Below are 16,467 nucleotides of genomic sequence, written 5' to 3' on the forward strand. Positions count from 1 at the left end.
ATGGGGTTATTTACATGCATCTAAAATATGGGTACCTGGTGGTGGTGGTCAGAGGTTGGGAGTTTCCTGGAGGGCTACCTTACTCAAATACATTACACCTGAAGGCTGGCGAAGACCGGAACATTTCAATTTCACACAGTTCCCCTAATTCTGTCCAGTCGACTTTTAAAGTTAAGTACGTTGTCTTAAACTAACCTTGCCGACGGAGGGTAAAATTTTCAAACATGTACTGTTTATTCGTTCAAAATAGGTAACGGCCAAGCCCTCTGCGAAGAGAATTAAACAAACAAGCCTCGCCGCCCTGGAGTTGTGTTATGCAGAAGATACAATGATCGGTGGGGAAAAAAGATGCAGATGCCAATAGAAAAAATAGGCAAGGGATATAAACAATTCACGATAAAAGAACAATTGGTTGTAAAAGATATGAAGAAATGTTCATCCTTATGAGTAATCAAAAGTAGGTTAAGAAAGTGGCGTCCTCAGCTGTCAGATCAGCCAGAGTAACGATGGTTCAACATGGGGGTGAACTGGCTTTCCTGCTCTTTATTGCTGATATAATAATTTTTTAAGCTGTCTTCACTCAGCACACAGGCATTATTTTTGTATTCTAAAACACATCCTTAGGGCTATTGTACCACCTGCTTCCTCTGCCTAGAATGTTGTTCCCCTTGATCTTCCGTCGTTGGTATCTTATTGTTATTCTGTTCACACGTTAAAAGTCACTTTCTCACAGAGAAATTGGCTGAGCAACCTAGGTAACAGCCACTCAATCACTCACATCGCCTTAGTTTACTACTCTGCCCCGCCCCCCCACCCTGATACATACACAGAAATGTGCAAATGTAACCTCTTTGAGAGATGGAATATCTTTGTCTTGTTCATGACTGTATCTCTAGTACCTAGAAGTGTCTGGAACATAGTAAGTACTTAATAAATACTTATTGAAGAAATATAGTCATTAGAAATTAAATGCTTGTATGAGAACGTTCATAACCTCACTCCTAATAGCCAAAAACTGGAAACAGCCCACATTTCCATCAAAAGAAGATGGAAAAACTTGGAATGGAAATACAATGGAATACTACTAAGCAATAAAAAGAAACTGCTGAGAGCCAGCCCTGATGGCCTAGTGGACAAAGTTCAGCATGCTCCAATTCGGGGGTCTGGGTTCCATTCCTAGTCACTGAACCACACAACCGGTCTGTCAGTAGCCATGCTGTGGCAGCAGCTCACATAGAATAACTAGAAGGACTTACAACTAGGATATACAACTATGTACTGGGGCTTTGGGGAGAGGAAAAAAAAAAAGAGGAAGAGTGGCAACAGATGTTAGCTCAGGGCAACTCTTTTCCAGCAGGGGAAAAAAGGAAACTGCTGATACTCACAAGAACATAGATGAATCTTTAAAATGTGACACTGAAAGGAGACTTACACAAAGTACCTACTGTGTAATTCCATCCATATGAAGTTCTAGAACAGGCAAAACTATTTTTGCTGGCTTGGCTGGGAACTGACTGGGAAGGAGCATGAAGGAACTTTCTGGGGTGCTGGTAATGTTCTATATCTTAATAGGGTTTGAGTTACACAGGTCTATGCATTTGTCAAAACTTACCAAATATACATTTAAGATGTGCATTTCATTTTTACTTCAAAAGAAAAACCTAAATAGTTTGACTCCTAATGTTATGCTGAAGTACTTAGGGAGAAGTATACTAATGTCTGCAATTTACTTAGAATTGCATCAAAACAGATGGATTGATGGATGGAGTAGATATATGACAAAGCTGGTCCAGTAAAATGTTATGATAGTGTCTAGGTCGGTTTCTTAACCTCAGCACTATGGACATTATGGACCAATAAATTCTTTGTTGTAGGGGGATGTCCTGTGCATTGTATGAAGTTGCACAGCATCCATGGGCTCTACTCATGAGACGCCAGAAGCACCCTTCCAGTTATGACAACCCAAGATGTTTTTTGACATTACCAAATGTCCCTGGGGAGCAAAATCCCCCCTCCTCCTTCCCTTTAGACCTGCTCCACTGCAAAATTTTCTCAACTTTGCTGTATACTTGCAATTTTTCATAAAAGTTGGACAAAAAAGTAGATGTTTAATTACATTGAAAAATGCTCACAAAACACCAAGTAGAAGATGCAGCTGTGAAGACCTATGTACTAATCTTGTTGTTGTAAAAAAAAAAAAAGAAAGGTTGTGGAAGTTAGCAATAATACCTGATACCAATGAATATCAGTGTTTACAAACATCTTACTGATTAGATTTCTAAAATGAATATGTAACATAAAGAAAAAAGTGCATTGCGTGTATTTAGATATCGAAGAAAAACACTGCTAATAACTCTCCTGTTGGAGTCGCCTTCAAACTGCCCTTTTATTAGCCGGGATAAATTTCTGTGCATTCACAGGGTCCTTCCTAAGGTCGACATGGCCACCAACCATGCTCACTCCTCCCAAATGCCTTGTTACTCAGTGTCCTTCAGGGACCAGCAGCATCGCTACTGCGTGGGAAGATCTTAGGAACGCAGAATATGGGACCCCACCGGCACCTACCGAATCCCGATCTGCATTATACCAAGATCCCCGAATGATTCCTCCGCAAGTTCGAACCTGAGGAGCGTTACTTTAATGGACCATTCCTTGACCGAGGAAACTGTGCTGGCTATACTTCTCCCTGACAGTAGCAGTAGCCAGGAAATGCCAATGGGGTAGAATAAAATCTCTGCAACTGAGAACGTTGCAGGGCTAAGGAACCCCGTTGCACGAACGCATGCCGCGACCAAGAGGTCGCTGCCGCTCGGGCTTCCGGGACGTGCGGCCCGCGAGCGCGCATGCGCCACCCGGGGAGGGCACTTTCTCATTAGCCCGGGGCCGCCTTGCGGGAGCGGTTTGTGGGCGTCAGGTTGCCTAGTCCTAGAGTTCGAGGCTCCCTCTGGATGAGAATTGAGCTGTCAGTGCTGCCAGGAAACCCGGGGTTACAGCACGACGGGGTCCGTGGCTCCAGGTGAGTCTCTGTGCACCGGTGCCCAGCAGGCCTGGGGGTCTCCCACGCTGTCGCTGCCTGTTCGACATTCGGGAACTTGACGATGTGCCGGCCCCGCCTCCCCACGCGCTGCGCTCCGCTCATTGGTTAGAGCTGGCGTCGGAGTTTCCTGGCGCCGCCCACAGCCAGGGATTCCCCCCGACCCCCAATGCCCTGTCAGTTGTTAGGGGCGACAGCGCCTGCGCGCCGGGCTTCTGTAGTGGGCCCTGGCAACTTTCTGAGTGTCAGGACTTGGGCAGCCCAGACAGGCTCGGCTCTTTAAAAAAAAAAAAAAAATCTGCAAGGAAAAAGAATGATTCCACTCTGGAAACTCAAGTTTCCTTATACGTTCTTACAGCATTCAGTGAAATCTTGAGTCAGAAAAGGGTTTTTTTTTTTGCACTGAAATCTTAAATGTTGGTTTTTTTTTTTTGGATTAAAATCTCATCTACGAAAGTAGTTTGACAAATAAATAACTGCCTTGTCACGTCACTCCCGTAGTTGTCCGCCCACAGGTCGCTTGGTCCCAAACTTCTTTGCTGATTCCATTTCATCTTCCGGACTTCCAAACTCAATGGGGCCTTCTCCCAACTTCATTCACTCCCTGGGTGACTAGACAAACATGCCTCTAAATAAATGCTGATAACTCCCAACGTTACATCTCCAGCTGGATCGCTTATAAACTCCATATTTGTACGTCCAACTGCCTGCTGGACATCTCTACTTAATAGGTGTCTTAGTAGGCACTTCACTACTTAGAATCTCTAAAACCAAGCTTCATGTTTCTACCATCTTCCCCATTAAATAAATGGCAAATCCATCCTTCCAGTTTCTCAAAGCACTGGAGTCATTCTTACATATCACGTATATTTCATCAGTAAATCCTGTTGGTTCTCCTCTTATGTCCAGAATGTGAACGTTGCTCTCCACCTCGACCATCACACCCTAATCCAAGCCACTGTCGTCCCTCCTTGTGTCATTGTAGCGCCTACCTGGTCTCTCTGCTTTCATCCCTGTTCCCCTCCACTGTTAACAGCAGGAAGCCTGGGCATCTTCATAAGTAAGTCAGACCCCTCCAGGGACCTTCCATATCAGTCAGGATAAATTCCAAAGTCCTGGCCATGCCCTGTGAGTCCCAACATAAACCGCCCCATTTTTCCTCTCTAACTTTGTCTCCTAAAACAGGTTAGGAGACACTGCCCCAGGCTCACTTGGCTCTAGCCACCTGGCCTAACACCCTCCTGCCCCAAGGCCTTTGAATCTGTACCTTTTGCCTGGAAAACTCTGTGTCCAGATAAGCACATGGCTTCCTTCTTCAGTGCCTACAATCTCTTCCCTACAGTCACCTTAGCAGAGAGGTCATCCCTGACCATCCCTCGCAAAATCGAACCAGCCCTCCCACTTGCTCCTTATCTTCAGTCTTCATAAGTTATCCAATGCACGTATGTATTTGTTTTTGTTGTCATGGTCTTCTCCTGCTAGATAAAATCTCTACGACAGCAGAGATTTTTTGTTACTTTTGTTCATATTATAGTCTTAGTGCCAAGGACAATGCTTGACATGCAATAGGTACTCAAGAAACATTTATTGAATGAATGACCCATAATAATAACAAGCACTTTTATAGCACTGATTCTGTTGCCAGGCACTGTTTTAAGCACTTTCCACACATCCTCATTTAATCATCATGGCAACCCTGTCACTCTCATTTTGGAGATGGGGAGATGAGGCACAGAGAAATTAAGCCACCTGCCTAGATTCACACAGTTGGTAAGTGGTACCTTGGCAGTCTGGTAACAGAGTGCATGCTTAAACCACTATGATCTAAAACCAAAGTCAATTCATTTCCTCTAATAACCATCTAACGAGTTGTTTCTTAGATTCCTCAACTCCAAAACAGACTAGAAAAGATATTTATGGAATTCCAATAAGTCCAGGAATTTTAAATATTTATGAAGATTTTTTTAAATAACAGAGCAAATGCTTAAGTTAGAATGTCAAGTTGAAATAGTAGGATATAAAATTATGTGAAGTCACTGGTTTGTAAAGAAAACATTGTGTTTAAAGGAGGGAGGAGTGTTTGCAGCTCTAACAGAAATTTGAAAAGGACTCAAAATGAAGATGGTGGGTAGCTTTGGCAATACTTAACTACTTAAATTGGAGTGGCTAGATGACAAAGCAGGGATTCCTGTTCTATGGAGAGGAGAGCTAATATCATTGGGTCTGGAAAAAAATGTTCTGGGGTCAGATAGGTTTGGGATACTTTGCAAACTAAACCCTCTTCTTAGAAATTCACAGTGCGTATTGGGATCTAACAATACAGACTCTGAGAAGTCACACAAAAAGTGTGCCTGTATAATTTATTGTCCAAATAAGCCAATCAGGACAATAGGATGACCCACGGTCACCCTAAAGAAACCTGTTGAGGGATCAGCCCAGTGGCACAGCAGTGAAGTTCACATGCTCCACTTTGGCGGCCGGGGGTTCATGGGTTCCGATCTGGGTGTGGACTGACGCACTGCTTATCAAGCCATGCTATGGCAACGTCCCATATAAAGTAGAGGAAGACGGGCACAGAGGTTAGCTCAGGGCCAATCTTCCTCAGCAAAAAGAGGAGGATTGGCAACAGATGTTAGCTCAGAACTAATCTTCCTCACCAAACAAAAAAAGAAAGAAAGAAACCTGTTGAACTTGGTGTCATTCAGCATTTCAAGTACTTTTTAACCATCAAGGGCTTGCTGCCTGATGTGCATAAAAGCAATACTATGGCAACTGCTTTTGAGAGAAGAAAGAGCTTTATTGCAAGGTCGACCAGCAAGTAGACAGGACACAGGGCTCAAATCTGTCTCCCCAAGCTGAAGTGGGGACAGACTTTTAAGGAGTTGGGAGTGGGAGCAGTTATGCAAAATACTGGCTTGGCAGAATCTGATTGGATGGTGGGAGTGCAAGGGTCTTATAAATCCAGTGTGCTAAAACTCAAGGGACCCCTAGCTTCTTATGAAGTTCCCCATGCCGCTTTCCCATTACTTTGGGTTCTGTAGTTAGGGAACTTTTGGTTCCTAGGCATCTCGAGGTCATCTGAGGACAAGGTTTCCATCTTCTGCACATGCTCCACCTATATGACTTGCAGTTTGTGCTCATTGCCCCTGCAAGATAACTTTCATATTTTGTTGTTGATACAAATTGATAAAATAGGACCAGTTTGAATTGCTTTATGATGATTACAAACATATTTAACCACAAAATGCTTTGTGCATTTTTTTTTTCCCAGCATGGCATTGACACCCTGGTAAACAGTGTTTTAAGGACATCAGTTGAAAATGCACTGAGATGAGGAACGATGGGTCAGCATTGATTTATACACTGATATGTGGAGACAGCCCAACATGTGCAAGAGTGCTTCATATTTTCCTGACTTGTGTCCAGTTAATCCCAATGAATTCAACACCCCACCACATTTAGTCATTCCCATAATCCTTGATGTGTTTTTGACAGGACCCATTGCAGTTATGGATATGTCACCTGTGAGTAATTGCATTTCTTTTTAGGTGGAAGAACGTTTTTTGCTGTTTAAAAGTACCACACAGCGAATGAGCTAAACTGTTGACCAAATACCATTTTCTGATATTAAAGAAATGATCCAACTATATTGGATGAAATAAAGACGACTTGAATAAAGGGAGAAACCTGTTCCTAGAGGGCCTGATAATGGATCATGCAAGGCAGCCTTTGCGAAGTGGATCCACTCTCACTGTGCTGGCATTTCATGCTACTGAGTCTGTGAAACTAACCAGATTTTGAACTGGGTTAAATTCACTCCATGAGTAGCTGTCAGGGTCATCAGCAAGCTTGCCTTCCTCCTGTGGGAACCTAACACGCCCCACTCCATTGTCTCAGACTGCAACACTGTTGCCCAATCACAGGTTATCTGAACTTTTTCCTGATAGATAGTTGGTACTCTCTTGCTTGTCTTGGTATACTTATATTAGACACTGTGTACGATCAGCTTGACAAGGTGGAGCACGAGTTGATGGAGAGACATTAGAGGCAGGGTCCAGGTAAAAGGAGTTAAGGTTATGGAAGGAAATAGATATACACTCAACTTTGAAACTTTGAAGAGACTGTTTAATAAAGGGGCTATTCACAGAAGCATGGCCAGATTTAAAGGAACCACGACTACACCTAGGCCTGAGGTTCTGCTGGAGCTGAGGAAGAAGGGCTGCCTGCGGGAGCCGTGGTCTTAGGAGGTCACAGCCATTGTCAGAATCCCGCCAAAGCAGGGAAGGAGTAGAGAGGAAATACCTTGGCCTCCTTCTCCTCCCATCCTCCCACTTCCTCCCAGAGCATTGGCTGAACCCAACCACGAGCAAGTCAGAAGAGTCGAGTGCTGTAGGCTGAGGAGGTCAGCTGTCCAGAGGCCAGGGCAGGGAAAAGAATCATCAAGAATGAGTTCAGGGGACAAACAGAAATAACCAGCACAAGAGAAAATAATCCAAATGATCAGGCCCTGAAATAGGCCTTGGTAGTTGGGGTTTTGAGGAAGGGACAGGTTCAGGTCTAGGCTATTTTTCTTTTGTTTTCCTGCCTCGCAGACCTTTCTTCTCTCTCCCCACTATCCTCCTCCTCCACTTGGCTAAGGCTTACCCTTCCTTCAAGGCTCAACTCAGATCCTTCCACCTTCCTCAAATCTTTCCTGATGGCCCATGTCTGTGATCATGCTCTCATCTTAATCCCCATGATAATACCTATACTGTCATTTAACACTTAGCCTTCTATCTTCATTGTTGTCTATCTCATCAGATATACGTCTTGATCCTCAAACTAAATAGAAAGCTTCAGGAAGGAATGAATGATGAAGCTCTACATATAGTAGCTGCTCAATAAACCTGTATGAAAGATGAGAAAGAATTTCATGGAGACTCCACTAACCTAAATATTGGTGTTTGATTTCATAGAGTAAATTCTTTTTGAGAAGGTAAGCCATGTTTACCTTTGGAACAATGGGATCAAGTTCTTTTTTTTCTTTTCAGAAGTGTAACCCTTCTTTTTTTCTGCTGAATTTAGAAGTACTACATGCTAATCATGAAACTTCAAACCATATAGAAGCATATGAATTAAAAAGTGAAAGTCCTTCCCTCTACCCACATTTAGCCAACTGTTAATAGTTTGGTGAATTCTCTTGCTGACTTTTTTCAGGTATGTGTGATGGTATAAGAACGAATAGTAGCATCATAATTATTTATATTGTTCTACAATCTACACTTTTAGGTAACCATATATCATGAACATCGATATCAATATACATTTTTTAATTATATTATAATATTCTGCTGTTTGTATATTTATTTATATTTATTTAAATAGTTTTCTGTTGCTGAACATTTAAGTCATTTCTGATTTTTTTCTTATTATAAACAATAGGCATTGAACATCCTTACAAACACATTTTTATACACTGTCTTACTTTTTCTTTAAGTTAGCTTCATACAATTGGAATTTTTAGATCAGTTTTCCTTATAGCAACTTTTTCCCCTATGGCAATTACCAGACATTAGCTCTTTCTTTTTTACTTTTTTTTTTTTTAATGCTAACTTGATAAATTAAAAATATCATGTTGGGGCGGACTTCCACTTTTGGGACAACCAAGTAGACGTATTTTACCTATCCTTCCTTCAAAGTACAACTAAGAATTCTGGACACTATATATAAAACAACTACAAAAAGACCCTGAAAAGTGGAGAGAAGAAGGCAGACCAGCTAAGGACCTTGGGACTCAAGGAAGGATGTGGTCATCCCTTCCCTGGGTATTCTTTTTTGCCACAAATATCCCAAGCTTGACACTGAAGAAGCAGCAACCCAGAAATACCAAGGGTACAAACCAAAAAAAAAAAATTTTTAAGCCCCAACAAAAGCCTGCTTTCTCTAATAAAGTACCAAAGAAGATGCAGCCCAGCAAGACAGAAAACATTTGGATAATAATTGGTCTACATCAGGCAAATACCACAGAAAACACTGTGGCCTCTCTCCCATCCACACCAGCAAAGGGAACCTCGAGTCCACCTTCACTGATCTGTAACAAGCACCTCAATGCCCACCCCTTGTCAGGAAGGTGTCAAAAAAGTCTGATTAGGGACCCAGGACTTTCCTCCCCACCAAGCAGTAATATCGACTTCACCACAGTCTCAGTGTCAGATCCATGTCAGGTCCATGTCAGACCACATGGGGAGCCTGTACTTCTACCCTAGTGCAGCAATAACAAGGGAGCCCTCCTTCATCCTGCTGGGGTGGTGTCAGAGAAGCCTAGTGGTAAGTCAGAACTTTCACCACCACCTAGCATTAACAAAGCCACCCCTCACCAAGGTGGCAGTGGAGGCCACCTAGGGACCAATAATGAGGCGCTCTTACTCCTCTCAGCCAGGAAGATCTCCACAGAAGCCTCCAGTGGAGCTGGAACTCTTATCCTCACCCAGCAATAATGAAGAGCTCCCTCCCCTCATCTGCTCACCTCAGATGTCAACAGAAGCTGAGTAGGGAACCTGGACTTCTCCCTCACCTGGCAGTAATGAGGCAGCACCCTCCTCTTTCCCTCCTGGAGCATTATCAGAAAAACCATACAAAAATGGAACATATAAATAATATCCAGAGTCTCATAACATAATACCCAAAATGTCCAGGTTTCAATAAAAAATAACTAGTTATACCAAGAACAAGGAAGATCTCAGACTAAATGAGAAAAGACAATCAATAGATGCCAATGCCTGGATGACAGAGATGGTAGAATTATCTGACAAAGATTTTTAAACACCGATCATAAAAATTTTCAATGAGCAATTACAAACACATTTGAAGCAAATGTTTTTCATAGAACCTCATTAAAGAAATAGAAGATATAAAGAAGAACCAAATGGAAATGTTAGAACTGAAAAATACAATAACCAAAATTAAAAACACCTTAGATGAACTCAACAGCAGAAGGAAGATGACAGAGGAAAGAAGCAGTAAACTGGAAGATACAACAATAGAAATTACCCAATCTGAACAACAGAGAGAAATTAGAGAGAGATTAAAAATAAATAAACAAACAAGAGTTTTAGGGACATGTGGGACTATAACAAAAGATCTAACATCCATGTTATTCCAGAAGGAGAGGAGAAAGAGGACTGAGCTGAAAAAGTACTTGAAGAAATAATGGCTGAAATTTCTCAAATTTGACAAAAGGCATAAACAGATTCAAGAAGCTGAACAAAACGTCAAAGAGGATGAACCCAAAGAAATCCACATCAAGACATATCATAGTCAAACCTCTGAAAACTAAAGACAAAAAAATCTTGAAAGCAGCAAGAGAGAAATGAACCTTGGCTATAAGGGAAAACAATTCAAATAAGAGAGTATTTCTCATGAGACACTATGGAGGCCAGAAGGAAGAGGCATAATATTTTTCAAGTGCTGAAAGTAAAGAACTATCAACCCAGAATACTATATCCAGTGACAATATCCTTCAGGAATGAAGGGGAAATCAAGATATTCTAGGATGAAGGAAAACTAAGAGAATTTGTCACCAGCACACCTACCCTAAAAGAATGGCTAAAGGAAGTTCTCTAAACTGAAAAGAAACAATAAAGGAATAATTATGGAAGAAATATCATGCATGAGCAAAAATATGAGTAGATAAAATGGGCTTTCCTTCTCTTGAGTTTTCTAAATCATATTTGATGGTTGAAGCAAAAATTATAACACTGTTGTGGTTCTAAATGTTTGTAGAAGAAAATTTTAAGATCATTATATTATAAATGGGGGAAGGTAAAGTGACATAAGGTTTCTATATTTCACTGACACTGGTAAAATATGACACCAGTAGATTGTGATAAGCTATATAGATTTGTGTGCATATATATATATAGTATTTAGAGTAACCACTAAAAAAGCTATGAAAAGAAATACATGCAAAAACATTATAGATTAATCAAAATGGAATTCCAAAATATTTGCAACCCACAAAAAGGCAGGGAAAAGAAAACAAAGAAGTGAAAAACATAGAAAACAAACGGAAAATAAAATGGTTGACTTAAGCCCTAACATATCAATAAATGCATTAAATATAAATTTCTAAATATTATAATTAAAAGACAGAGATTGACACACACACACAAACACACACACACAAAGAATTATCTGGTCCAAAATGTCAATAGTGCTGAGATTGAGAAACCCTGAACTACAGACTAGTTAAAGTTTAGACTCTAAACTTTCAACAAATTCATGTTTTCTACTGGATACCACACCACTGGTTTCCAAGGTACCTGGTGCTGACAGTTCTGAGCCTTTCCGAAGTTCTGCAGCTCCCCTCCCCACCTGACCAAGCAGTTAATAGAGGGAAGAAAGCTGAAATCTAAGTTATTACCCCTTTCCATCTTCCAAAATTTTGTTGACAGCTTTTATCTGTTATTTTCTCTCCCTTTCTCTTTGAGAATTTATTTGTTTACTCTCATTTTAATGGGGGTTACAGAGAGAAAGGGAAATAAATACATGTGCTCAGCCTCCATGTTTTATCACAAGTCCCCATACTTCTTCTTGCAAGTAAAATTAAAATCAATTTATTAAATCCTAAAAATAAAAAAGTCCTATTTTGATTAGCATCTCAGTAACCTTTATAACTTTGGAGTGGGGAAGACTTTTCTAACAAAGATTCAAAGTCCAGAAGCTATAAAAGAAAAGGTTGATGAGTTTGCTTACTTAAAAATAAAAACTCATGAATGGCACACATAGACACAAAACACCATAAAAAGACTGTATTAAGAATTGTTTTTAAAAAGGAAGGGACTATGTAAAAATTTTAAACTTCTGTGTGGCAACTTTCTGGAAGGTAAGTTGGCAATATGTACCAAAATTTAAACTGTTGATCCAACCTCTACAAACTTATCCTTGAATGTACAGTATTCAAAGTTCACCAAACTGTATATATAAAAAGAGCTTCCATTATATAAATGTTCATAAGAGAAAAAATGTGGAAACAACCCAAGTTCCCATCAATAGGTAAAGAATGCAATAAATTATGACATATCTACATGATTCAGTATGACAGTCAACCACTAGAAAGAATGGGATCACTCTGTGCTGACAAAGAATAGATCTCCAAAATATATTTGGAGGGGAAGGGATACAGGAGATGGGGAAAAAAGATATGTATATATGATCTTTTATGCATACACTTTAATTATGTATCCCACTCTCTACATTTATTTACATGTTATACCAGCATATATTTTCCATATATGTATATGTATAATGCTTAAAATGTTTTCTGTTTCTGAAACCCCAAAAACTCTTTGCCTTGGATCTGGGACTTAGGCAGGCAGGGGAAGGGACCATCAGCAGGAAACTATATCTTCATTTTTTAATCTTCCTCTACCATTTAAATTTTATAACCTTGTACTTTTGTTTTTTTTTTTGGTTAACATGCGTTGAGCTGTGAGATAATTAGCTTTTATTTTCTCTGTTTCATGTTCTTCTGCTTTTTAAACTAATAAATATTAAGTCAAGAGAACATAATTAACCACTCACATAAATAACCCTCTGACTTATTCTGTTCATTCTAGGTTTCCAAGGTAACCAGTTATAGCCTCTCTCCTAGCTATATCATTGATATGGCTTTTGACTACATAATTAGTTTACTTCAATGAAATTGCTCACTGTGATAGCTCAAGATGCCAGATCAACTCTCTAGATACAGAGGAATTTGGTGCCTGGTTATTATTCGAGTTTTATGGCTCTCTCTGGATTGGTCCATATTTTGAGTCCTTAGGATATTACACTTGAATGTAGAATAATGAGGAGATATTCTGATTAAATTTCATATTTTATGAAGCTATCAAATACATTTTCAATAAGTACCCATATTGATCTATTGAGTTCTCCCAAGATTGTATTTGTAAATTGTCTCTCTTCTCCTTACCTCCTTAGAAACTTACGGATATCCAAAAATGACTGAGACCGAGCAGGCAGAGGCCCAGCTCTCTGAGTTAGAGCTGCTAGCCAGTATGTTCCCCGGTGAGAATGAGCTTGTCGTGAATGACCAGCTGGCTTTAGCAGAACTGAAAGATTGTATTGAAAAGAGGACAATGGAGGGACGATCTTCAAAAGTTTACTTTACTATCAATATGAACCTGGAAGTATCTGAGGAAGCAATGGTAATTCAATTTTGCTTTGGGAAGAATTAAAACGTGTCAAGACTTAAAACAGCACTTAGGGCATTTTTCTTATTTTTTTTTTTTCAGGTAATGTTTTCTCTGGCCTGTATTCTTCCCTTTAAATACCCTGCAGTTGTGCCCGAAATTACTGTCAGGTATGTTACAGAAACTGGCCAACATTAGAAGTCAAAATTAATATGAGAATAAAAGCAGTTCTCAAGTTTGTTTTCTGTTCTAAGAAAATTTATTTAATTTTTTATCCCATATCTGTTCCATCAGATCAATATCATTAAGTAGATCCCAGCAGACTCAGCTGAACACAGATCTGACCACATACCTGCAAAAGAATTGTCTCGGAGATGTCTGTATATTGAATGCCACAGAGTGGGTTAGAGAGCATGCCTCTGGCTACGTCAGCAGAGACACCACACGTTCCCCAGCTCCAGGAAGCACAGTCCAGCCAGTCGATCTCATTCTCACGAGACTCTGGATCTATAGCCATCACATCTACAACAAATACAAAAGAAAGAATATTCTAGAGTGGGCAAAGGAGCTTGCCCTATCGGGGTTTAGTATGCCTGGGAAACCTGGTGTTGTTTGTGTGGAAGGCCCACAAAGTGCCTGTGAAGAATTCTGGTCAAGGTTTGCTTTCACAAATTTTGTGTGTCATGTCAATAATTTTAGTACTAAACAAGACACTAGAGATGTGGAAATTAGTATGTCCCTGGGATTGTATCTTATGGGGATTCAGTATCAAGTCAGTGGATAAAACAGAAGTTGCATTTGGTCAGTATCACTCCCTCAGCTGACACAGTCCACATAGGAGATGTTCTGTAAATAGAACTTACATCGTGCCCCTGCCCAAGATGCTGTGTACCATCCCCTCCATTTCCATGGATCTGATTCTTCCCTCATCTAGTGATGCTGTAAGCTGTGTATATACTCTGTGAAACAAGGGGAGTTCTAATCTTTTCATTTCTCTAGTGATATCCTAAATGAGGTTCTGAGATGTCCCTTCAGGAATCTGAGGTTCAGCAATTTCCACATTTCTAAAATGCTGATACGTGGCAGCGATAATGGCAATAGATGAGATTGGGATGGGATTATGACCAGAATCATGTTTGATTAAAATAAATCCCTGTGAGATAAGAATAGATTTCTTTACTTCTAGGGGAAGGCATTGATAAATCTGTTTTATAACTTCTTTTTTCCATGCCTGGGAATACACAACACATTTTCAAAATTTCTATTTGAAAATTTCTTTTCAGACTCAGAAAATTAAACTGGAAGAGAATTTTAATTCGCCATCGAGAAGACATTCCTTTTGATGGTACAAATGAGGAAATGGAAAGACAAAGAAAATTTTCAATTTTTGAAGAAAAGGTGTTCAATGTTAATGGAGCCAGAGGAAACCACATGGACTTTGGTCAGCTTTATCAGTTTTTAAATGCCAAAGGATGTGGGGACGTTTTCCAGATGTTCTTTGGTGTGGAAGGACAGTGACTCAGCAGAGGAGTAGTTGAAAGTGTTTTGTCACTGTTGGCCTTTTAATTTTTTCCCCACTCTCTTTTGAAAGACTAAGTAATTTTACTTTAGTCTCATTCTAGAATGTTAGGGGGAAAAAAGAGAAAAAGTAGTATAACTGAAATGCATCTGTTAAAAATATGTCATGATTGAAAGCACAACTGAGTTTCAAATTATAATCTTAAAATTGTTGATAGAAATTTCTTGACATATAAACTACCCATGTTGAAAAGAAAATTAATTATACTTGAAGATGATAATTCTGGTGGTCCAACGTGCCACCCATTCCCAACCCTCTTCCCCTTTCCCTGCCTGCACTAAAGAACCTGGAAAGCTAAATGCTCACTCTCCTAGCCTCCCTTGTAGCTAGGGGTAGCCTTGGGACACAGCTCTGGCTAGGGGACTTCAGGGAAAACTTTTGCTTTCTGGATTAAAATGATAGATGCAGCTAGGGCACCTCTTCTCCCTCTTTCTTCCACAAACACCAAAGTGGTGGCTGGAGCTGCAGTATCCTTTCAACACCAGGGAAGGACGGACCAAGAGAAGCACAGAGATGTCAGTCCCCCATGTTGCTGAGCTGCTGATCCAACACCAGCCCTTGCCTATCTCTAGACAGCTAATTATGACATAAAACTAGTTTTATTGAGATTTCTATGCCTGTTACTAGCACTTGAAAGCTAGTTTGCCACATAGACTTTTTTCCCCCAAGCTTTAATTTTGCATCTTCCCTAGCCATTTGATACACAAATAGGTGAAGTTTTCTAAACAGAGTCTGCAGTTCATCTCTATTTTTGTATACTTATGCTCTGCCTCTGCCCCTGGGCTCGTCTCACAGAAAGCTGAGGCACCAGCAGAGCTCAAATTTTTTAACAGGCCTTAGCAAATCATCAGACTGGTAATTTAGAGAATTTATTTTTGGCAAATTGGATTTTGACAAATTTTTCATCCTGGAAGTAGCTTTCTGTACATTGATTTTCAGCACACTGACCTAGAGTCAAATAAACACATGACTTGGTTTTTGAGGCTCTCCATAAATCAGTTCCAGAAATGCTTATTAAATATTTACTAATTGCTAGCACTTAGGTTGGTACCATGTGTTGGGTATTCCTTGGAGAGTCAGACTCGGTTAGAGTTATGGGGTTCAGAAGGGCACACAGTGCACTGTTTATCTTAGGAAAAAGTTGGAGGCAACCTATGTACCCATCACTAAGTGAATCAGTAAGTACAATATGGTACATATTATGCAATACTATGCAGAAGTCAGAAGGAATAAAGTAGAACTAACAAAGCAATGTGGATAGATCTTAAATATCAAGGTGGTTAAACACAAATAAGAATCAGAATGGTATTTATAGCACAGCACTATGTTGGATGTGAATCTTATGTACCTCCTCAGATTCCTTCCCTGCTGCCCACCTCCTGATCGCCCAGTCAGTTGCCCTGGAAATGCCATCCTTCCTGTGCTGCCACCACACAGCCAGGTGGACCAGCTGTTCATCTAGAGTTTCTGACTCCTCTAGCCACTTCCAGATTTGGATGAAATACCCTACAGAGCATGGGATCTGACATTCCTGGAGGCCCCTAAAGGCGCGAGATGATGCACAAACTACTTTTAGCTGGAATAAACTGCTAAAACTTTTTTAGCCTTTATACATTATTTTAATGAAAAACACCACATTGCTATGTACAAATATACAGATCACAAGTTTAACATAAAAGCAT

General features: G+C 40.2%; 1 protein-coding gene across 3 annotated transcripts; it reads left to right on the forward strand.

The window, feature by feature from the left end:
- Nucleotides 1-2,872: 2,872 nt before the first annotated feature.
- On the forward strand, nucleotides 2,873-16,452 carry LOC101396195 (RWD domain-containing protein 2B). 3 transcript variants are annotated; one of them, XM_087418183.1, is made up of 8 exons: nucleotides 2,873-3,016; nucleotides 6,583-6,957; nucleotides 7,835-8,009; nucleotides 8,099-8,230; nucleotides 12,995-13,221; nucleotides 13,309-13,376; nucleotides 13,501-13,863; nucleotides 14,490-16,452. In XM_087418183.1, exons 5-8 carry the CDS (start codon nucleotides 13,015-13,017, stop codon nucleotides 14,722-14,724), a joined length of 873 nt encoding a protein of 290 aa, XP_087274309.1. In that variant the 5' UTR covers nucleotides 2,873-3,016; nucleotides 6,583-6,957; nucleotides 7,835-8,009; nucleotides 8,099-8,230; nucleotides 12,995-13,014; the 3' UTR covers nucleotides 14,725-16,452. The 3 variants fall into 3 exon arrangements, with proteins under 3 accessions (XP_087274309.1, XP_087274308.1, XP_087274310.1); XM_087418182.1 differs by lacking the exon at nucleotides 6,583-6,957; XM_087418184.1 differs by lacking the exons at nucleotides 6,583-6,957; nucleotides 7,835-8,009; nucleotides 8,099-8,230.
- The last annotated feature ends 15 nt before the right edge of the window (nucleotides 16,453-16,467 follow it).

Source organism: Ceratotherium simum, chromosome 27 (genome assembly GCF_057802395.1).
Source record: "Ceratotherium simum simum isolate JZ-2026a chromosome 27, ASM5780239v1, whole genome shotgun sequence".
Classification (NCBI taxonomy): Eukaryota; Metazoa; Chordata; class Mammalia; order Perissodactyla; family Rhinocerotidae; genus Ceratotherium; species Ceratotherium simum.